General features: G+C 42.6%; 3 protein-coding genes across 4 annotated transcripts in view; 1 reads left to right on the top strand and 2 right to left on the bottom strand.

Moving 5' to 3' along the window:
• The window catches only part of ormdl3 (ORMDL sphingolipid biosynthesis regulator 3), a 47458-nt gene extending 37856 nt beyond the window's left edge, over positions 1–9602 (bottom strand). The window contains exons 1-2 of the mRNA XM_053873080.1: positions 9460–9602; positions 3492–3596 (exon numbers count right to left, since the gene is read on the bottom strand). The gene's annotated coding sequence lies outside the window, so the exon portion shown is untranslated. The remainder of the gene's footprint in view (positions 1–3491; positions 3597–9459) is intronic.
• Positions 9603–10852: 1250 nt separating this feature from the next.
• On the bottom strand, positions 10853–15706 carry psmd11b (proteasome 26S subunit, non-ATPase 11b). 2 transcript variants are annotated; one of them, XM_053873342.1, is made up of 13 exons: positions 15593–15706; positions 14434–14535; positions 14158–14354; positions 13613–13670; positions 13054–13248; positions 12525–12669; positions 12390–12450; positions 12242–12304; positions 12050–12175; positions 11843–11878; positions 11707–11758; positions 11474–11616; positions 10853–11122 (listed from the first exon to the last, which is right to left on the bottom strand). In XM_053873342.1, the coding sequence occupies exons 1-12, from the start codon at positions 15681–15683 to the stop codon at positions 11474–11476; spliced, it is 1269 nt and encodes a 422-aa protein (XP_053729317.1). In that variant the 5' UTR covers positions 15684–15706; the 3' UTR covers positions 10853–11122. The 2 variants fall into 2 exon arrangements, with proteins under 2 accessions (XP_053729317.1, XP_053729326.1); XM_053873351.1 differs by having other exon boundaries at positions 10853–11117.
• Positions 15707–17065: 1359 nt separating this feature from the next.
• On the top strand, positions 17066–22025 carry cdk5r1b (cyclin-dependent kinase 5, regulatory subunit 1b (p35)). Its single transcript, XM_053854568.1, has 2 exons — positions 17066–17337; positions 18249–22025. Exon 2 carries the CDS (start codon positions 18441–18443, stop codon positions 19344–19346), a length of 906 nt encoding a protein of 301 aa, XP_053710543.1. The 5' UTR covers positions 17066–17337; positions 18249–18440; the 3' UTR covers positions 19347–22025.
• The last annotated feature ends 1053 nt before the right edge of the window (positions 22026–23078 follow it).

Here is a 23078-nt window from a genome sequence, read left to right as displayed (position 1 = left end):
TGTGACATAGCAAAGTGTTTGCATCACCGTCTTCTGCACAGCCCTCCTCTACCTGCCTTCCGCTCTGAGTTTGGACCCTGCTCCCTTCGACTACTTCTCCCCGCTATATCCAAAGTTTTGTACAAAATGTTTGAAATAATTCCCTTTTTATTTTGTAATCGTAAATGTTATGTTTTTATAAATATTATTTATTATACAATGTATATATCTGTATGACTGAACTAAGATTATATATTTGAAAAAACAAGTGGTTGGGCGTGATGTGTTTCTTTTACACTCATACACACACAAAATGGATTTTAAAATATGATACATAACTTTTTGTATGCAAAATAAAAAAGACAAACAATAGTCAATCCTCCACACCTACAGTATAATAATAATGAATAGTATATTGAAATAAAATAATACACAAATAATAAATTGTGCAACACATATGATGCTAGTACTGATGAAAGCAGAGGATAAACATGCCAAAGTTACGAGGAGAAAAGAAAAATACACATTTCTAAAATGAGAAAGAAAACTGTATCTAAATTAAAAATGCTAATGTGCTTTTAACATAATCTCAATGTCTCAAATTGAACATGAATCATACTCTTTTTGTTATTAAAAACAAAGAAGGAAACAATGAAAGAGAATAGTATAATAGGAACGGGGCGTTTATATTCAAAAAGTGAAAACATCATCAATCAGACAATTTTCCAGCAGAATGCATAAGAAATGCACGAGACTGAGGTTTGATTTTTTTTTTCTTTAACAGCAGCGTCCTGTTTTTAGGACCTGAAGTGCAAAAATAGTGATCTATAATAATATCACTATAATAATCACTATTATCATCGGCATCAACGATTAGTGAGCATCAGTGTCTGTGTCGGGAACCAAGACAGAAACCACAAGAGAATACTTTCTTTTCTCAGCATCCCAGTGAAGGGAGAGGAAAAAAAGAAAAGAATCCAACAGAAGAAAGAGTCTGTCTGGTCTGCCTATTTTTAGATGCCTGTGTGTTAAACTATACCATAAGTACCAGAGGCTGTGTTGAGAAAAAGTTCTGAGCACCCCAGGGTGAAACGTCATGTTGAAATGCAACTTGTCAAAGAACAAACTTCGGAAAGCATATTCTGAAACGAACAGAGGTTTGTACAAAGGCATATGACGTGGATGCATATGAAGTAGACGATTCATCTTGATTCATATTGCATATGAAACTGTGTAGTTTGGGAACTGAAACAACCGAATATGAACAAACCCATCAAGAAGTTTGAACTTTTCCCACAAGAATTCAAACCGCTTTCATCCCATCACTGTCAATAAGTTGAATGATGCGGCGATGAATTTATGCTGTGTCCTTATCTTTTGGACAATACTAACTTTTATGGAGACGTTCACATTCTCATTGACCTGGAGATCTGCCCGGTGATAGACCACAGCCGTCAGCATCAGGTCAGCAGCGAAAACAGCTTGGTGCTTCTTATTAATCACACTTAGCTGAAAATGTAAATGTTTAATGTAACTGTCGAAGGTTTCCCTCCAGCATGAGCCCACTCGGGATGGGCTGCAAAGACAGATGGGAGTGTGGTTGAGAGTGTTCAGTGTCACTAAAGTCTGACAGGAAAAAAACACTGCTGACTGCATAGTCGCAGGTTTGTTAGCTCGGATTTTGACTTTCTCTCGCTGTAGATTGAAAGCATTTATGCCATAAGTTTGAGAACTAAATAGCGTAATATTCATCAAATATTGAGGGCAATGAAGGAAGAAATTCTAATACATTTTTAATTATTACAGCAAGACAACCATGAGACGACCAACAGACAATTTATCAGCATATGTCTCGGGATTTCCTCTCTCTCACTATATCTTGGGGAGGGGTTTCAGCATCTCCATGATAGGAAGCATCTTCAGACCCCTCTCAATATAGAGAGTGTTCACCTGTCATCCAAGGGCCTGAAACTAACAAGCTATCATAAGAGATCGCGGTCCAAAGATTTGGATCATCATCACATCCACGATCAACATGGTTCACATGACTTAGTTCCACACTTCACTTTGTCATTCCCTAAGCTAAGCATATGGCATGTGTTTCACCGATTATTCATTGTTGGTCGTGGTGAAATCCGTTTAATTCAATGGAGTGAAGATGAGACACTCCAGTCTGCAGTGTCGCTCACACACACACAGACCAGGGCCACGTTATTGGTGGCATGAGCCACCTAAAAAAATACAAAAGTAAAATAAATGGCGTACACATTTCTATCTACGCTGCTTGACATGCACAAAAGACATACGCCAGACTCGAACCAGCAACCTTGTGACACACAGGGACGTGCTTTAACCACTATACTGCCGCAAGTCACGTGACCTGCTGTTCAGGTGAGCTTACATATTTGTAGGATGTGGCTCTTTTCAGCAACAATCAAAATTAAAAATAAAGAAAAATGGGCCATGAAACATCTGCAAAGGTGAGGGTTTAGTTTGGAAGTGACTGAATGCGCTCACAAAAAAACGTACACACCAAAGTCAAAATCTATTATGTATTAATATTAATATGTCAACAATTATTGACACATCTGGGGACGACCACTTTGAAATGCATTAAAAAAAACATGAACAATAGTAACAGTTTTAAAAAAAACAGTCATTTAAAGGGTTCAAATCTCCAGATATTTGCCTTTTTTTGTCTTTTACTCAATCAATGGAATTTCAAAGCTTTTGTTTCAGGCATGAACTCAGACCGCCAAACTGACAAATGAAAGATGTCCATGATGATGATGACAAAGACGAGGAAGTACAGAGAGAAGAACACAATCACCACCAACTGAGATGCTGACTATTACTGCTGCATACACAGAAACACTCGGAATGTTTTTATTTCTGTCAGTACCTATCAAAAGAAACAAAGTAAACAACAGCATCATGTGCTGCAAAAGCTCATTGTGCAGTCGGGTAATAACCAAACACGATGGACTGCTATGGACTAGAGATGGTAACGTGGTAGAAACTGATAGACCCCTATAAATTCTGAAGGTATGACACAGACGCAAATAATAATAATAGTTAGAATAGTTATAGTAGTAGTTCCACACGAAGACTCACAAAGTTGAGTCTTCGTGTGGAACTCATTGTCACGTTTGGCAGCATGTACTTGAACACACACACGTGTTGTGGATGAAAATGGGGTGATCCAACAAGAGGAAGTGACCTCTTTGATGGCAGCTTATTCAATAACGTGCAGCGTGTCAGTAAGCAGCCACAGCAGTGAGGAGGCGAGAGAAAAGTCATGAGCGATAGCACTTGGCAGGCGGGTGTGTGTGTCGACGTTTGCAGCAAGTCTCTGCAAACGCGAGGTTGATACCTCTTCAGGCAGTGGATTTCATGTCCCTGAGTGTGTGTGCCTGTGCATGTGTGTGTGCGATGAGTCGAACATGGCTATATGAGTACATACCACAGCAATTACACAGCTACCCATCTCAACAAGCGCGTCATCAACATACCAGAGACTCAGAGTCAGGAGCTGATGTAGGTCACCTCTCGCTGCATCTCTGGACCTGGTGGATCACCGGTGAGGACGTTAATGAATAACGCGCCACCTCAAAGTCCTGCAGGAGGAAGAAAAAGTATGAGAAAATGTATCAAAAGCCTGCAGGCAATCAAATGTTGTGCCATACTGCCACATTAAAAGTGTGATCCATAATCCTAACAATTCAATCTCTACTGCTGATGCACTCTCAACATAAACCTTTATTTTACAACCGAAACTCACTAAATACTTAAGTGTCAACTCCATGTGTTTATTGCTGTTGTGGGCCACAAAAAATGACTTGAGCCTGGAGTTTAGCAGACATGTGACAGGTGACATCTACAGGTTTGTCACTCTTGTTCAGTGAGAGAATGACTGAGTTAAACCATCATTACTACTGTTTCCAACCAGTTCTGAAGTGCAAAAGTGCTTCAACAAGTACAAATTCTCCAAAACACACAAAAACATCTCTCTGGGACCAAAACCACAGACCGACAGCAGAAGGTGAGTGAAGGACCTTCTCTCTCCTGAACAGCGCTCTGGAGAAGAAGCCAGAGATTTTGGATAAGTCTCTGATGTCGGAACTTGTCTTTTTTCTAACCTGACCATTATGCAGTCCACTGCTTAATAACAGGTCCACAAGCAAAACCACCAGGGTGAGACGGATTGTTCATGTGCTTCCAGCCTGAACCTGACGTGGAACCAGATCTTGGACGGATGTGGAGAACATGATTTCCTGTTGGACCTGGACCATCCAGAGATGGTTTTATGAACAAGAAACAAATCATTGGAGGAAACCACAACGTCTTTCATAATGACAGTTTTCTGCGACGGATCCTGCTGACTGGTGACCAGATGTGGAGATCAGCCTGCGCAGCACATGTTAAGGAGTAGTATACTCCTCAAGGACGGTCATCGCGGAAGGAGTTAAACTCCTGCCAGCTCTGATGGCGTATACTTCCATCAATGGTTTCCTCCCATATTTCACTAAACCCCTGATGGATGAAAACTTGCTGGACCAGTTTACTATTGTTTTTCACTCATGGCTCAGTTAATGTGTACAGTGTGCAACTGTTATATTTGCCTTTTGGCTCAGCTTTCACTCTCACCGCAGTGACCCAGCACTGGAGTGGTCATCATTCCCCCTGAGGCAGGTAATGTTAGTATGTCTTCATGCAGTATTCATACAGGTTGATATTAATATTGATACTTCATTTAAATCTTTAAAAGTTGTACTGTATTTCCCTGAGGCCACTACCAGGCAGATCCCACCGACATGAAGGGACAAGGAGAACAAAATAATTGTATCTCCACTAAGCTGGTGAGTTGGAGAAGTACCAGGAGAAGGAGGAAAGGCAGAGGAGTGGCGAGGAGACGGAGGGGGGGATTATGGCTGCCGGCTGCCCCCCCATGGCGTGGGGGGTTGTGATGCTGCATGCAGATGAGGTGCCACACAGGCGGCAGCACTGCCAGGTCCCAGCTCTCTCACAGAGACCATTCTCCTGCGTGTCCCCCTGGCCTCCCCCGGGCCCCTGCCCCCTGCTGGGCTCAGTGCTTTACAACAGGAGTGGAGAACTGCAGCCGGCCATTGAGGGTCAGTCCCCGTGCCACTTCTCATGGGGCAATGTAGAGCGCCATACACTCTTTCACCCACACTGATACGTGCAAAGGGGACTATGAGAAATGAGCAGCACAGAACAACACAAGAAAACCCTCTTTAGGTTGCCATATATATGATCTGCTGCCCTCTTTCAGCCACCTAAGGACTCGCAGGACTTTTTTTTTCGTTATGTTTTTCTCCCTTCATGGGGTCTTGGTGGATGCTTTGGGGCCAGAGACGGGGAACACCCGGGACAGGTCACAAACACGGCAGAGTCATACTTGTACTTCTGTAAATATGCAATAAACACTGTCAAGGTGAGCTGACCCTTTGATCTATTCTATCTATAGGGATGAGGATTAGCGCTGCAATTTCCGAAGCAGTAACCTTGACAATGAACTAATGGAATGGAATGAACATTACTAATAAATATAACCCCAAAAATCTTGGTCTCAAGAAACCACACACCGCCAAAAGAGAATTTCTTACTTGTCATTTCTTATGTCTATTACATTCAAAGAAACAGTAAAGAAAATTATGGTTGTTTTTAATGGAAAAATCCCCAAAGACACATCATCCACCAACTGCTAGCGCATCTGTTCAGACAGATGAATGGACAGACTGGGTGACGACGGCAGCAGATTAGAGAGAGATTTACTTCTCATGAATAAAAAATTGCGTTTTCATTTTCACCAATTCAATACAATGTTCCCTCCTGAATTCACCTACACCATTTTGCACCGCACATGTACTGAGTAGTTTTCCAGTCACTGTCAGAAAAGGTCAGGGGGAGATAAGGGAGCGGGCTGGGGCACATTTGAATCCTTCGTGTATGCAGCTATTGTCCTTCACACATCACCACCATCTAATATCACCTTGTTTGTGTCTTCACATTTGGGCAAGTAAAACTGTGAGCCTGCACACCTGATAAAACAGCCATGGCTGACCTTTGGTGCTCAAAAGACTCATTAGCTGTTTAACAGACTGTGAATACTATTGATTTTTTTTTGTCCATGTTTTATGAAGGGTAGGACACGGTCACTAACTCAAAAAGTGAATGTTCACAACCATTGTCTGCATACTTGAATTCACTTGTAAATGTTGCCGGTCAATTGACAATACGTAGAAGATTTTGGGATTTTTAAGTTTTCACATTTGTACATATTGATAACTTTGCCATTATTTTTTTCTAAAACCATGAGAAGAGCATCATCTCGATGAGCTGTACTCATTTGGAATCACTTCATTAATGTTTACTTGATTTTTTTAATGATAAAACAGTGAATGATAAACTAATTCCATTATTTGCTCTCACAATGTCTGTTTTTAAATCCCCCAATGTAAACAGTTTTGTGAGCTGTTATACACCCTATTCTGTCATGAGATGACTGCATTGAATATAAAGAACAGTGATGAGGAAAAACTTCATCCAATAGTTTATTACAGTATAGCACACGAGTTGCCACATGACGTGTGGAGCTCTGCGTGAGCAGTTTCACTCTGACATCAGCATTTTAGAGATACAGATGGGAGAAAGTGAGTGATGGACAGAGTGGGGGTTATCCCTCCATCTACAGACCTGTCAGCCCAGAGACGCAGCATTTTAAACAGGTGAGTTGCTCCATCTGTGTGTATGTGCGTGTGAGTCTAAGTGCGTGTACACGGCTCCGACATGAGGTCAAGAGAACTCAGCCTCTCATTAGGTGGTGAAGAGTGAAGCTCAATCCTGACATCTCACCGTCCAAACCAACTGTCACTGCAGAGTATCAATTCATAAATGTCTGTTGTTAGAAGCACCCCAAATGCCCCAACCCCCCCGCACTGGCACCCACCCACCCACACACTCATCTGTCAAAAGGGCAGATCTTTCCTCTCCTGGAGAAATGAGTTTCTTTGCTGATTTTATAGAGATGACATTTGAGTTGACCAGGTCAAGTTTTGGAGCACCGCGCCCCTCCGCTCAATGTGGCACAAGCACCGCGCATACAGAGCATGTCTTATGAAATGCATGCATTACGTTGGTAAAGAATGGATCAGTTTTGGGAAGGTCATTGTCACACAGCACTCACATGAAGATTCTGCCTCGCCATCATCTGAGTAGCTTGTCCTTCTGGCCTGATCACACGTGATAAAAATGAAGTGGAAATATCCGAAAAAGCTAAGTACGGTGGATCGGATGATGGTGGTTTTATGTTCACTTTTAGTATGGAACTAAAGCTATTTAGATAATGAACAAGAATGTACATATTTAATTGCAGTAGAAATGCAGTTATTTTTAAAATCCACATGGTGTTGAAATACAAACCAGTTGAAGTAAACTGTGCTTTCATCGCAAGATGACTGACCCGGACATACACACACCACAGTTGACTTTGTTCATTCGACTGTGGCACAAATGTGCTCAGAGACGCGTCTGAGACATGCACAGAGTGAACCTTTCTGTCAGCGGCGAAAACTCTCTCACAGGATCCTGCAGCTGCAGGAGACTCCCAGAGGAAATCAAACAAGCAAAGTGGTCAAGTTCATGCTATTATTATTATTTGTTTAATATAGATTACGGTGACACGCCTTTGTGGCGCCAGTCTTGGATATTGTGCCGGTTGTCTTGAGGAATCCCAGCAAAGGTTGCACTGCTATTGCTGTCATCCATTCATATTGTCACAATTGTAAATACTTTTGTTCTGGTGACATTTCAGGGAGATAAGTAATTCAAATCTGTCGATAACTCTGTTAGAAACAATAGCTTGTTAACAAACTTATTTTGGACAAAAACACACTACCCTTTTAGGGACTGCACTCAATGCTACAGTTGGACATCAAGTGGTGGGCCATGGAGCTACATCCTGGGGGCCGCAAATGGCCCTCGGACCGTGAGTCTGAGACCCCTGGTCTACAGTGTCAGAGGAGTGATCGGCGCAGCGGTTGGCAGGTTACGCACCAGCTTCGTGCCTCCAGCAAGTCCTACAGTTGTCTTTGCTTAAAAAAGGTTTGCCTCAAATATGAAACTGGTGTTTTGGATCGGCGCCTCTAAGTTTCTGAACTCATCTGGACCTTTGAGACGCACTTCATCTCAGCTCACCTTCTGCTCACCGAGAAACGGGTATGAGGTCTAATCATTGCTGCTTTTCAAAACAGGAAAAATACTCAATTGTTTCAGTATTTCAGTCTTGCAGAAAAAAAAGAAAAAGAAACAGAGATTAGGCTTCATGGTACCACCTTGCCTTCAAAATAATGAAGACGCTGTTATTTTAGGGGACCAGGTAATAATCCAGAAGTCCAGTCTAGTTCTAATGAAGCAGCCTTTTGCACCTGCTTGTTGACATTTAGTCCTAAACGAGACCCCAGATAAACATCTGAGCTGCCATTTGAGCCCGATGAAGGAGAAGCCACCAGGATGACAGGTGAGCAGAGCTGAGGGAGGGGTTCGGGGGTCCGCTGTCTGCTTCAGCTCTGCCGGGGCCAAAGGGGAGACAAGGTGAAGCTTCTGCCCGAGCACACACTGGAGCAAACACATCGTCTGTCAGCACCTGCCGCGGCGCTCTATCAGCGCACGCCATCTCATTACAGCGGCCAGCTGGTCACAGCCAAAGGCCCAGTCTCGCACGCCGCCGCCCCAGCTAAAGGTCATCTCCCACACAGCCAGGCACTGCCACAGCCCTCCAGCGCCGACAGCTTTCATGTGCGCCTGAAAGTTTAGTCAACAGGTTCTCACAGGACTTGTCAGTCTGGGATTAGCCATGTGTTTGGGAATGGATGACGGTGTGTGTGTGAGTCATAAAGACGACTTTCATAACAGAAGGCTGTGTCAGAGTGAGTCATCAGAAAAATCTGACAGCTGACAAGTATCCATTAATAAGTCTTGGTGAGGATTTTAGGTTTTTCTGTCTCAAAGACGGAAGTTCGAGAAGCTTTCAAAGGATGGAAAATCTGAGGGTTAGCTGGCATTAACAGTAACGTGTACAGCTTTGAAGATTCCAACAGACAAACATTTGACACATTCTCAACAGGCAGGTTTCGTATGGAAGAAAAAAGGCTGTTCGATCGTAACATTGGTTCCATTTAAACTCAATTAGACTGACTCCATTGAAATTCAATGTAAGCTAATATATGCAACTCCATAAGACATAATAGGTCATTTAGAATACAGAACAAAAGCCAAAAGCAGAACCAGTTGGAGACCAAATATTGCCTCACTTGAAAGTTATTTTTGTCAAACTGATATACTCGAAAATGAACAGCTTTAATGCAGAATAATGTTTGGTGTCGTTTGGAGGAAGAATTTTGGTGCAGTAATTGTGCACACACGGAAAACAAAATGGTGGCGCAGAAAAACTTTTCTCACCTGTTCAGACGCTCATGAATTATGTTTGTTGTTGTAGTTTTTCTCCGTGACTTCGTAATTTAAATCCTGTGGCTTCTTAACATGTAGTTTAGCGAATTAAACAATTCATTCTCAAGTCGCCTTCAGCCGCCTGACGCCAGTGTTGAGGAGTTCGGTGGGTGCAGTTCGCCCTCTTGTTGTTGTTGAAGATATTGTCAATAAACCGTGAGGCGCTAAAGGTAATACAGTGCTGAGAAATCACCCTTTTCTTCACCGACGTTTCTTTCTTTAAAATGTTGGTCGATTGAAATAATTGCTTCGCTACATTAAGAAGGATACAATGGTCGTAACATGTGTTGACAGGTAGTATTTGACAGGTACATTCAAAACTTCACAGATTAATGAAACGCCATCAGGTAGAATATGGAACTTAAATTATTTACCTTCAGTATTAAACCATGCCTTTCTTGGCATTGAGAAGCAGTTAACTAAATTGGAAATGAGTAAATCATGACATTTTCAGTTGTTTCAGAAGCATCAGTTTTTAAGTTGCTAATACTAAAACACCAGTTTTAATTCATTTGTTTAAATTCATAGCCATTCAGGCTCATCTCATGGTGACAAGTTTCTTGTTTGAGTACAAAACCATGAACATATTTAAAGCGTACTTGTATCTTGTTCTGCATCTTAAAGAAAGATTAGGAGTCAAACCCCAACCATCTTCAGGTTTTACATTTCAAAGTACAGAAACGAGGCACACGACTGTTATGTGGGATTCCACCTTGTCCCTTGTCATGCTGCAAAATAAATTTTAAAAAAAAACACAAAACAAGACAGAATCATTAAAATACAAAATATTTATTTGAAAATGTCTTTGTCAGAGAAAATGAAAAGTGAAGAAACAAACAAAAAAACTAATCCAAATCAAAACCATACAAAGAATTTGGTTGCTAGCAGACCGCACTAGTGCTAGGAACTAATGATGAAGAATCGCTTGCAGGGGATGAATCATGGGATGCTTGGGAGGATCTAGACTTTCCTCCTGGTCTCATATTGCACGCCGAAGCAGAGGCGAACACGTGCCAATAAAAGAAAAGTGGCACTGTGGTGAAATGGCATCCAAGCTTTTTTTTTTTTTTTTTTTTTTTAAAGGAGGGGAGGGGTTCCATGATGTGGCAACCATAATAACAACTTCAATACATTGGTGAAATACAGTGAGGACTTACTGGCTGCAGATGAAAAACAAGCGCTAGAGGGCGCACTTGAGCAAAAACGAAGAAAACCCCCAAAGTAAAGTGTGAATAGTGTGCTTCTGAAAGATCCAGGGGCCTCTGTGAGTGACTGCAGCAGAGGCAAGTGAGGTTGCAGTAGAGTCGTCGTAAGGCTTGTGAACCAAACTCGTCATAAACATTAATAATCTGTTTCCATATTTTATTGTAGTTGTACAATATTCCCTGATGGCCGGAGTTGGCCGCTGAGTGTAAATACATCATCCTGAAGAGAAAAAATAAACCGAGGGTTTATCAAACTGTCCATCCAGAGGGGAAGGGGCGGCCGGGGTGGGGGTTGTTGGCTGCAGTTTGGTGGGACTTCATTTTTTGCTCTCCTTTGTCCCTCTTCGTAAAATAGAACACACGCTGGTCAAACACACACACACAGTTCCTTTATCGCTTGGACGTCTGCTCTGTGAACAAGAGATGAATATCAAATTTAATACATGGACAACTTCACATTTGACATTTTGCTTTAAATGGTCACCATTTATAGACAACCCTATCAATGTTTCAATTGGATTTTTTTAAAAACACAGCCCAGACAAGCCTAGTGTCTAAATTAAACAATCTTAGTACATGACATACCAAGAGCATGCGTGACAAGGTAACAATGCACTAATAACATCTATCACCTTATACTCAGTAAATTACATTTCAACACAATAGCCTTGTTTAAGCAGGTATTTTACAGACAGAGTGAGTAAAAAGCCTTAGCGATTTCAGTGTGGTCAACATGACTTGTGCGACATGCAGACTCTCACCTATGTCAGCTTCTTGGCTTTGTTGTAAAGAGAGTCCACAACTTTGCTCATATTCTGAATGGTTTCCAAAGCCGCTTCATATGTTTTGTCCACCGGGGGTTCCTCAAAAATGATAAGGACGCCCTCACCCTGGTCCAGAATGCCTGCCACAGCCAAAACAGAGATGACGATAAATCAGGACCGACACTATGGAATCCTTTTCCTGACAAGTCACTTTGTGGACAAGCACTGACCGTGAAACTTTTTGTCAAGAATCATCTGTGACAGTTTCCTCTCAACTTCGCCCTGAAAGTCAAAAAATATATGTATATATTAGGGATTATGAAGGACAAAAATATGTGAGGGAAGTGACAGTGACAAGGAACGTACCTTTGACAGTTTGATTTGACTTGATATGTGATTTATCTGAAAGAAAAAGAAAGGAATTTGAAACATGTCCACGCCCATAAACACACTGTACAATAAATGACACCATTAACTAGGCAACAAAATGATTTTTGAAGATGGAAATATTCGTTGTCCCCCACAAAGACATTCAACTGAGGGTATGAGCACTGAAAATGACACACCACTTACCTGTACTCGGGAGAAGGGTTCAATGACTCTGATCAGGTTCTGTTCTAGCAGGTTGTCATAGAGCTTTGCCAGGTGAGTGTTGATGATGGGGTCATCCCTTAGTTCAGCTGTGTACTCTCTCAGTGCCTGAAACAGACAAAACTCACTCAGAGAATGGACTTCATTCAATCCTTGCTTTGTAACATTTGTTACCTTTTCAAAGTCTGCCAAGGACCTGTTCTTGCTGGCTAGCGCCACACACTTCAGTGCATCTGTCTGCTCGGATCAAGGAAGAAAAAAATCATTTGTGGTTAGGGTTAGAAAACAGAAGTCATGACACTTATACAGACAGATCACACACCTGACGCCCGGTGTATCGCAGCGCCAGTTTACCACTGATCAGCGACTGAACCTCCTCAGGTCTGGGCACAAAAGCAATTCGATTAGGAGACAGAGCACACAATCACTTCTTGTGACGTTGCCTCGCCCCACTTACAGGTTGAGAACAATCTTGCAGAGGAGCATGTATTTGAGGGCTGTGATGGCTCTGGGGCTGTCGATTGAGTCATATCCCTCGAAAGCCTCAAAAAAGTAGGAATAAGCCGTCTTCCAGTCCTTCTCCTCGGCTGCGTGGATAATTCCTAACGGGTAAGTAAATCAATGTCATTTCAACTTTTATTTATGGGGAAAGTGTTTGAAAGAAAACACTGCTGTAGACAAGTTTTATGATGTAGACCCATGGATAGATCTGCATGACAGAAAGTCAAGGGTCTACATATATCTGTTGTTGCTGACCAAAGTAAATTCATCAAAACATACAAAATACAATTGGATACTACGAGAAAAAAAAATGAAAATCTGTCACTGTAAATAAAAAAAAAAAAAATCCTGTGTCTGCTTGCTCTTAGTCCTCCACTTGAGTACACTACACTAGCCAAGGCTAAAGGAACATAATGAGTGAATTCAAATGCATCTGCTGGAAAGTAAAATATCATAGAATATGATATATGATGAGTCTTTCCTACCCGACTGCATATCCAGTGCAGCCTGGAGTTTAGGTGGACAATAAATGGCGTTGGCGGTGGTCCTTGCTGAGGTGAGGGCCGCTCTGGCTTTGGGCAGGTTACTGAGAGCGTGATACGTCTTACTTTCCAACAACTGAACCTCTACCAGCAGAGCCTTGTCATCCATCTTCTTTAGTTCCAAAAGTAGCTGAGAGCCTGAAGAGGAAAAATGTAGTGTTTTGTGAACAGTCATGTCAAATGGAATGTGACCTATCCAATTGTGATATTAGAATAAAGTCCTTCAACAACCCTTCCAAATGAGCATAAATGGGAGTAACCAGGAAATAAACAACACTGTCAGCAGCTAGCATCATTATTATGATAGAATTGCAATTATCGATATAAAATGCCAGCTTACTTGTGAGACTCGTTATTGTGTGTGCCAGTTGCTAGTACTTGTACAACTAGGCATAATGGTATGAGATAAAAACACCTCAAACCCCTCGCCACTACAATATCTTCAATAGGCAATTGAAGAATATGTCTGAATGTTCCCGCGGTGATGACAGACTGAACTTACCAAGTGCCAAGGCCTCCTGGTATCGCTGGGTATCAAAATAGAGCGATATCAGTCGTGCCTAAAGTGAGCAAAGGAGAGGACATTTGGTCAAAAAAAAAAAAAATTATCAAAAAAAAATAGTAATACAAGTTGACCATCGTATAACCATGCTTCATTTATGGGCCAGAGTGGAACAAAATTGTGAGCTTTCCTGGCCAGTTCAGATCACTCTGACTTTGCTAACTTCATTTTTCCCTATGTGACAGAATCATCCGTCTCGTCTTGGATCTTTCCACTGAGGCACAGGGGAGCTGCTCTGTGCAGTTGGAGGGTAATTGGGATCATCTCTAAAGGGGTATCCACCCATCATAAATAATTTCACAAAATCCACACATGGCGATTTCCAAAGTTCAGTCTGAGGTCCATGCAACTATGTCATACTGTTGATGTCATCTACCACTATTCCATTGTCCCTCATTTGTAAGTTCACACACACAATAGTATACAATATAACTTTTTCAGAAGGAATATTAATGTACACCACTACTGCATATGATTGTATTTACCTCAAGTGCTTGCCGTAAAAAGGTCCTTTTCTCAGCCTTTGCCCATTCAATGCATTCCAAGCAAAGTTCAACCTCCTGTCCAGTTGCTGCCTCCATGTCCAGAAACAGGTCCAACAGAGAGCGCACCAGTTTGGCTGCCTTGGCCTTGCTGATGGAAATCAGGAAAGGCCTCACAAATTTCAGCAACCCTCCAAGCTCTGCAGATGATGATGATAAAGCATGAAAAACAAACACCTTTGAAAGACAGCACCTAAGTGAATTACATGATTGACTTACCTGCAGCCTGTCCTGTTTTGGCAAGGAGTGTCCCAAGCTCCAGGATACTCTGCTCTTTGACCCTGACTGCCTCTTCATCATCCTCTTGAACATCTCTTCTCACTGAGAAAACAGAAAATGTTCAGAGACTGGAAATATTAAGCTGGGTCAGATATAAACTGACAGGTGGCCAAGGAGGAAAGACAAATAGAGAAATCCAAGGAAAAGAAATAACACATAGCCATAACAAGCTCAAGCATAACAACAACCACAGTACCATATGTAATTAAACATAACTACTAGTCACTTTATTCCAAAGACAAAAATATTAAAAACGTTAAAACGTGTCACCTGAAGCCACAGCATTGTATATCACATTAACTACACAAACATGATGAGTAAAACTTTTCGACAGAGAGTGTAGAAAATCGTTATATACAGTAGGTAAAGTACACCCGAAATAGACTGGTAAATGACAGATATGGATTATTAGGACGTACACAACTCAGCAAATCTGGTCGTCTCAATGCGCTCACGCCTTCATGAAGTTATTTGTGGACGAACTTTTAAGAAGCTTTCTAACTGGAAAAGTTGTATATCTATTAACAAAAAGAATTGTAATCCAAAACCTTCATTAATTCGGACAGAGTGTCTCTCGGAAGGAGCAACAGACTGACAGCTACTACCTGGAGTGACAAGGCAATTTAAGGTCACACGGGAAGAAACGTTTGCAGATGACCGTAGCATTCACTTCATTTACTGATACAGACAAGCACACAGACGTCTTTTGACTGGCGGATAGTTGTGGTGCCAACTATTAGTGGGATATGTGACTACAATGAAGTATGTACACACAATGTACGAGGATCGGCTTTTCCGTGCATGCTAACTCCAGTAGCCACAACAGTACTTATTACGACGCATCGCCCAGTTCACGTATTTCAATACATAGGAATGAGAGATACGACCACAAAGAGCTCAGTTAAATAAAGTTGGTGACAATTTCAAACCCGTTTAACGCCTTGTCCTAAAACGCTAACATGCTACAGCTAGCGGTTCACAGCAGTGAGTCAGCACCGGCTCCTGTTTGCTAGCGCCGGCTATCAAAAGACTGCGAGAACAATAAAATCCGACGTTAAGAGTCCATGTGCCGAGCTCAGGAATTATCTTTGTCACCTACCTATTGAATGGAGTATATCAATAGAAGCGTTCCGGTCCGTGCTAATGAGAGACTGGGCTCTCTGGAACTCAACCACTGCTGCGGCCGCCATGATACCGTTTCAAATGCTGGGTGAATGAGAATGACGTGCGGGAAGTACGTTGCTTCACGTACATGACGTCATTGCGTAACGCACGCGCTGCTTATGGGTACTGTAGTCTATTTTAAAAACAGTTGCCTTAAAATAAGAAAAATAATGGCTGGATGGATCCCTTCGTAACTATTCAACTATCCGAAGAACGAAAGTAAAGATCAGTGATTCTTAACCATAGGGCCGGGGGGTTCATGGTTGGGCCGCGAGCGCCTCCTAGAGGGCCGCTAAAAGTGTACCTTTGAGTCGTTCAGTTTCTCGCAAATACATTAGCCACGTATGGTGGCAGTAATGCGTCACTGAATTGATTTGACCGCTGCAAATCTGTCACAGTTAACAACGACGGAGAAGTTCTTGAAGCAGTTTTAAAATTAATTACAACATTTTATGACGGTACTTTCAATTACACATACTTGTATCGTCTATGGAGTTAAAATAAAATTTTTATGTTATGACATTTAGACACGGATTTATTATATTTATTTTATTCCGAATTTTATTCAGTTGTTCCAATTTTCTCAACAGTTTGCCGCAAGTGTATTTTTTTCTTTTTTTCTTGAGTACATTTGATGAATATGACTTGCACCTGTTTCTGCCGCTGGTTGGACATTTCTATCACGTCCACCAGGTGGCACTTCAGATAGTCTCTACGTGATGAGCGAAATGTTGAAACAAATAATCATAATATCGTCAGATCCGTATATATATATATATATATATATATATATATATATATATATATATATATATATATATATATATATATATATATATATATATATATATATATATATATATATACACACACACAAATAATCATAATATCGTCAGATGCGTATATATATATATATATATATATATATATATATATATATATATATATACGCATCTGACGATATTATGATTATTTGTGTGTGTGTGTGTGTGTAGTAGCAGCAAATGTTAGGGCCAACGCACGAAGATTAAACGTAATTTCGATTAAATTACCTTTATTTATTTACATAAATTAAGGTTATTCAATCTAATCTAGGTGTATATGTGTGCGCGTGCGTGTGTGTAATTATAATAAATTTCAATTCATTTAGCAGTCCAATTCAGCTCCGTGTTTGAGGCAAAAGGGGGCAGTGCATTCGTTTCATTTTCTGTACTACATTGGAAGGTGCAACTCGACCATCTGAACCTGGGAACAAGACATCCAGATGCTGTGCATGCGTGTGTTTACATGATGCTCTATAGGAGTTCACTGGGTTTACTGTAGGTGGAGTCGTTTCCCAGAACCAACAGCGCGGCGCGCGACCACCGCCTCTGCGTCAACCCCTCCGCCTCCTCCCCCTCACTCTTCATCCTCCTCCTCCTCCAGTCAGTGACACAACATCAGCCTCTCAGCATCCGCATCTCACGGAGTCGGAGGACCAGCATCCTCATTTTAGCGTCCAATCCACAACCGTTCCCCGTCGTCATCGCCCCAGACGGCTCCACTTAGCCTGATATTTGTTTTTATTTCTGTATTTATAGCCTGGATTACCTCTCCTCTTTGATCCGCCGAGATGATTTTGTGTTCGGATCGGGTTTTGTAAGGCAGCGGAAGCATCATCGTTCGCCTACATCTCCTCTGGTGAGTTACATTTAGAACATTTTGTTTGGTCGACGGTTACTCTTAAAGGCAAAATGTTGATCATTAAGAAGTCAGAAGACGTTCGAGGTGACGTGATGATAATACACGGTGGATTTTAGTCCAGCGCCTTTTCCAGCCCGCGCGTCCTCACTTGGACGCCTGGTTTGGTCCAGCACCATGGAGAGCAACAGCGCTGAACGCCACGCCGCAGCTCTCCTCAGCGACGCGGGCGTCAATATTTGATATATTGAAGGAAATAGGGTCGCAGTCTGCGCAACAACAACAAAAAAAAAACTACAACAGACTTGAGTAACGTTGCGAGAGAATCCGTTGCGAGAGAAGTGCTGAAACGCATCCACGAATTTAAAGGGCGATCAAGTGTGTTGGCTGTGATGTGGCCTCGCGTTGACTCACCACGACCTTCACCTGAGATCCTGGTGTTTACGTTTTTTTCCCGTCGTCCATTTTAGTTCGACGGTGCGGAGCCCGTCATGCAGCGAGCACGCGAAGATAAATATAGATTCATGCGGTTTGATCTGCATGTATTACACGCCATGAAAGACGTGTTTTACCCCTGCAGCTGAGCACCGATCCGTTTTAAACAACTAAAATGTGAACCAATATTTCTTGAATGAAATGATTTATTTTCAATCGTGGCTGAATTTGTCGAGCGTTTTCCGAGGCAAACAACGGCCCTCACTGGTGATTTAATCCGCTTGATCCATTCCAACGCTCACTGTGTCATCAATGCTGCTAATGATCCCGAGCTACAAAAGCTACTTAACACACAAAACTGTGGCAGATGACTGATTATCTTTGGCAAGCCTCATTCATTTGCATTTGGTGGTGCTCATCCCTGAATGATCTGATCTCCTGCCCCGTTATTGATTTTGTTTTCCTCTTGGTTGCAGCTGTGACCATCTGGATAGTGAATCTCAAGGCAGAAGGTTTGGACCAGGCTTTCCCTCCCCAGAGCTGTTTACCTTCTCCTCCACGCTAGCTGCCCAGCGGCAGACTGTAGCCAAGACTGAGGCTTTCGGACCTTCAGGATCTCCTCTGGTTGACGTCCTTCTGATCCAGAAGAGGCCCCTCAGACAGTCACCATGGGAACCGTGCTGTCGCTGTCGCCCAGCTACAGAAAGGCGGCCCTGTTTGAGGACGGCCCTGCCACGGTGGGCCATTACACCGCCGTCCAAAACAGCAAGAACGCCAAAGACAAGAACCTCAAGCGCCACTCGCTTATCAATGTGCTCCCGTGGAAGCGGATAGTCGCCGTGTCGGCCAAGAAGAAAGGCTCCAAGAAGGTGCAGCCGAACGGCACCTATCAGAACAACATCACCCACCTGAACAATGAGAACCTGAAGAAGTCGCAGTCATGCGCCAACCTGTCCACCTTTGCTCAGGATCAGAGCACCCCGGCGCTCACCAAGAGCAACAACAACTCGTCGTCTGTCAAAAAAGCTCCTCTGGCCAACTCGAACGTGGCCAGCGGAACCCCCAAGAGAGTGATCGTGCAGGCGTCCACCAGCGAGCTATTGCGCTGCCTCGGGGAGTTCCTTTGCCGACGTTGCTACAGGCTCAAACACCTGTCGCCCACCGACCCGGTGCTGTGGCTGCGCAGCGTGGACCGCTCTCTGCTGCTGCAGGGCTGGCAGGACCAAGGGTTCATCACCCCGGCCAACGTGGTTTTCGTCTACATGCTGTGTCGAGATGTGGTCTCCTCAGAAGTGGCCACGGAGCACGAGCTCCAGGCTGTGCTGCTCACCTGCCTCTACCTGTCCTACTCCTACATGGGCAACGAGATCTCCTACCCTCTGAAGCCCTTTCTGGTGGAAAGCTCCAAGGAGACCTTCTGGGACCGCTGCCTGTCCATCATCAACCTGATGAGTGGCAAGATGCTTCAGATCAACTCCGACCCTCACTACTTTACTCAGGTGTTTGCCGACCTGAAGAATGAGAGCCAAAAGGAAGAGGAGAGGAGTCGCCTACTCATTGGCCTGGACCGGTGAGGAGAGCAGACCGGCGAGGGTGGGGAGGAGGGGCGTACTCCAGTCTGGCATTTTGAAGTTCATGTTCCAATATTATCCAACCAGGTGAGCCAAGAATTAAACATAAGACGGTTATTAATCCAAACAAGAGGCTGTAAAAGAGGCCTCAACATTCAAATGGAGGAGATGGTCAGCCACATAAACCCTATTCAACGAAAGACCTCGTGCAGGTTGTCTCCAACAGGACCATCACAGGTCGCCTTTTAACCCGTATAATAACCTGAAGCATACACAGACAATCTGTAGAGATATTGGAGTATATATTTTGGCACTGCCTTCATGCTCTAGTCACAATAGCATATTGCCAATAAGACCTGGGAGTTGCCCTCCAGTTTATTCTGCTAGCGAATCTCAAGTGTCAACACCAAATTCCAGGTGAGCTTATGGAGGACGTCTGAGAATGAAAGCAAAAATGCCAGACTTGGGTGAATCCTTTGCTCATGCACAAACATGTACATTAAAGGAAAGACTGGGGTCATGATAAAAGGGAGCGTCTTCACCCATGAATGTGGACAGGACAGAGGCTGCCCTGGCTTGCTCATGACTTTCTGACTGTTTGACCATGAGATGTGTACTGCCCCCTACAGGAGGGCTTCTGGCCAATCCCCAAAATGTTTGTAAAACCTTGGTTATTTGGAATGTGGACCCTCAACAGAACGGGACGTCGGTAGCGCGAGGCATATCTTCAGCTGGCCGCTTCAACGCCGGATCAATATTTAGGACGGACAGTGAAGCCAAGTGTGTTCACAAAGACGATCTTTATTTTCATCCAGGAAACAAAAAAAAAAAAAAAAAAAAAAAAAAAAAACCTTGATGGATGTTTTACACCTATGGATGCTTATTTATTAAATGGTTTCTGGAAGTTTTCTTTCTTTGAAAAGAAATGTACGTTTTTTTGCACGTGTGCCATGCAACTTTTTTCCAGACAGGCAGCAACAACATTTTTCTTCATTTGTAGTCCGACTGCATCTGCGTTAGAGAATGCTGTGCAACAAAGTGACATTAGTTTATTTAGCTCTGCTTGCTAAACTAGGCTACTTGTTTACCAGGGAAATCCTTTTCTACTTTGTGTTGATACGCAGGAATTATTTACTGTTCATAACGCAGCATATAAAATGTTTTACGAGTGCCATGTCTTTGAGGGGAGTTCCCACATGAATACAAGCGATGGATGTCCTCTTGTGTATTGCCATTATTTATTGTTCGGTGGAGGAGTTTGTGCTCATCTTTGGTGGGAATGAAGATTGTGGTTTGTGCAATTGAATGTCACAGGGATTTGATTTTTGACATTTAAAACCCTTAGAGCTGCACCAAGGCATTATCTGACCGTCACCAAAGCCAAATCAAAGACTTTCTGGACAAATGCTCAAGTACATTCAAGGTGGCTGCACCACATATCAGACAGATCAGCACATGCTGGGACAGCTGAACTGCTGGTCTACAGAGCCAAGGGCAGTACATGAAAGCTCAACCTGCATGAGGGTTGTTGTTGTTGTTGTTTCAACGCAGATCATGTAGCAGTGGTGACCTCATCAGAGCTCCACCGTTGCATTAGCAAATCCATTTTTTTGTGCGTCAATAATGACAACTGCAATCATCAACGGAAGACAGAAGATCAAGCTGTCAGTCTGACGTTCCACTGTTAATGTCTTCAGCGCTTGACGGTTTCCTCGGAAGGCTCTCCGTGGCTTTCTGAGTAGCTAACACGGTTAGCTCTCCATATTGATCTAGAGTAGAGCAAGCGCTTCAAAATGGGTCTCTAGTCCGATAGCTGCAAGATCTGAAGAAAGTATTGGACTGTTTGGAAGGGCCCGTCTGAACCGACTTAAGCAAGTGGGATATTAGCTCAGGACACTGTCTTTCATGTTTCACAGGCAGTTCATGTTGACACGACATATATTTACACTGCATCACTGGATACAGGCTTTGTAGAATCAATTTACTGTCACCTGACTGAGTTAGGAACCTGCAGTAATGGGTACTACACTGCAAGGAGCAACCTCAACCCGTCACTTTCTTCATCAAAAATTATTAGCGATCAAATTTGTTCCGCATTGATCAAGAAGACCTCAAAAAAATGAAGCGATGCTTTCTGTCAAGTACTTTTTCTGTATGTTGTACTTTGTAGATAGAAAAAGAAAGAACAAACGGACAGAATGTGTGTGTGAGTGTATGTGTTCGAGCGGCAGCATTTGTACAGTAGAATGTGTGACACATTGTTCTATTATTATTAAAACAGACAAGGATCAAACACAGACCACATGGAAATTTTTATTTTATTTTATTTTATTTTATTTTTTAGAAAAAGTGAGAAAGTGTTGCTATAATCAAAACTTTTTCCATTTAATTTCTGTTTATTTATTTTTGTACTGTGATGGGAAATAAAATCCAATGACTGTTGAACAAGAAACACTGTGTTATTGACTCGCTTGATGAATAAAATAAATGGTTGGTAGTTTCATTCCCAGATTGGATTGCTGACATTCCAAATGCCAGACAAAAACATACATCATAAGATCTGCCACCAGACAATTATACCTGAAATCTAGCGTAATACAGAGGCTCAACAGTATAAACTAAGAGACTAACACTGCCGTGAAGGTCAAACACTGCTGTGGAGTCTATACAGGACGGGTTTCGGTTTCACCATTGAGAACTGCCAGCAATGATGCCTTCAGTTTGTCCTCGGTGCTCCTCTCCATCGCCTCCTCCTCACAGCCCTCTTTCCTTCCTTCGGCTTGTTCAGCGTCTCGGTGTCTGTCTCGTCCCTGGCACGCCACGTCTGCAGCTCACAAACCATCACAGACGGTCTTCGTCCGGTGAAGAAGTTGTCTTCTACTTTGTGTTTTAACACCAACACAACGTTCCCGAAAGTGATGTTAGACTGAGCAGTGATAGCTGATGTTGCCGACAACAGAAGTGAGTGCGGGAACAATGACTGGGGAATGCAGCCTGAGAAAGGGTGTCAGGTTTAACCAGCCATAGGTTTAGTGCAGCCAGCGTGTACCAGGGTTTTGAAATGGATATGGTCAGCTGTAGTTATGTGTCCTCTTCCTTAACAATCCTGTCTTCTGGGCGTGGATGTACTTGTACAGTAGATATGGGCAAAGTACGACCTGGGCGCAACGTCAGAGCAAAAATATAGAAGACATTCCCTCATATTCCAATTATATAAGTACAACTCATTTGTTGTTTTCAGATCTTCATTTTCTGTCCTCTGTCTTTTCTGTCTTCCCCCATGCCATCAGAAGTTATATTATACTGTATGTTACATTACATTCTGTATGTTACATTACAAGTTTCACCGAGATCCTGCAAAATGAATCATAGATATCTGAAAAAATGTGAGTAGCAAAGTGACTTTAAACATATGTACATGTAGTGTTGCCAAGATGATCACTTCAGTAAGGCATCTAAAATGAAACAACACATAAATGACATTTTTGGCATGAATTAGCATGGTTTAATGAACAATTTCTCATTTGTTGATAATATTGAAGTAACAAAAAAAATTAAATATTATGACGTAAATAGCATTTATGTCATCTATTGCTTTGACCAATAGAATGCATGTCATCTATTGGCCGCAGCAAGCAGGCGCAGTGACTAATGTGGCCACTTAGGGAATTTAAAGTGAGGATGCTGGCAGACTGAATGGCACAAGGCCTGCTGTAGGTACCATCCGCGCCCCAG

Source organism: Synchiropus splendidus, chromosome 1 (genome assembly GCF_027744825.2).
Source record: "Synchiropus splendidus isolate RoL2022-P1 chromosome 1, RoL_Sspl_1.0, whole genome shotgun sequence".
Taxonomy (NCBI): domain Eukaryota; kingdom Metazoa; phylum Chordata; class Actinopteri; order Syngnathiformes; family Callionymidae; genus Synchiropus; species Synchiropus splendidus.
Note: the sequence above shows the minus strand (reverse complement) of the source record. Positions and strands in the feature narration are given on the sequence as shown.

Coding starts and splice junctions, on each gene's coding strand:
- psmd11b (XM_053873342.1), bottom strand. CDS start 15,683: ATGGCGGCCGCAGCAGTGGTTGAGTTCCAGAGAGCCCAGTCTCTCATT. Junction 11,879..12,049: donor AACCCTTCTCCCGAGTACAG/GTAAGTGGTGTG, acceptor TTTTTCTTTCAG/ATAAATCACATATCAAGTCA. Junction 11,759..11,842: donor GTCAAATCAAACTGTCAAAG/GTACGTTCCTTG, acceptor TTTGACTTTCAG/GGCGAAGTTGAGAGGAAACT.
- cdk5r1b (XM_053854568.1), top strand. CDS start 18,441: ATGGGAACCGTGCTGTCGCTGTCGCCCAGCTACAGAAAGGCGGCCCTG.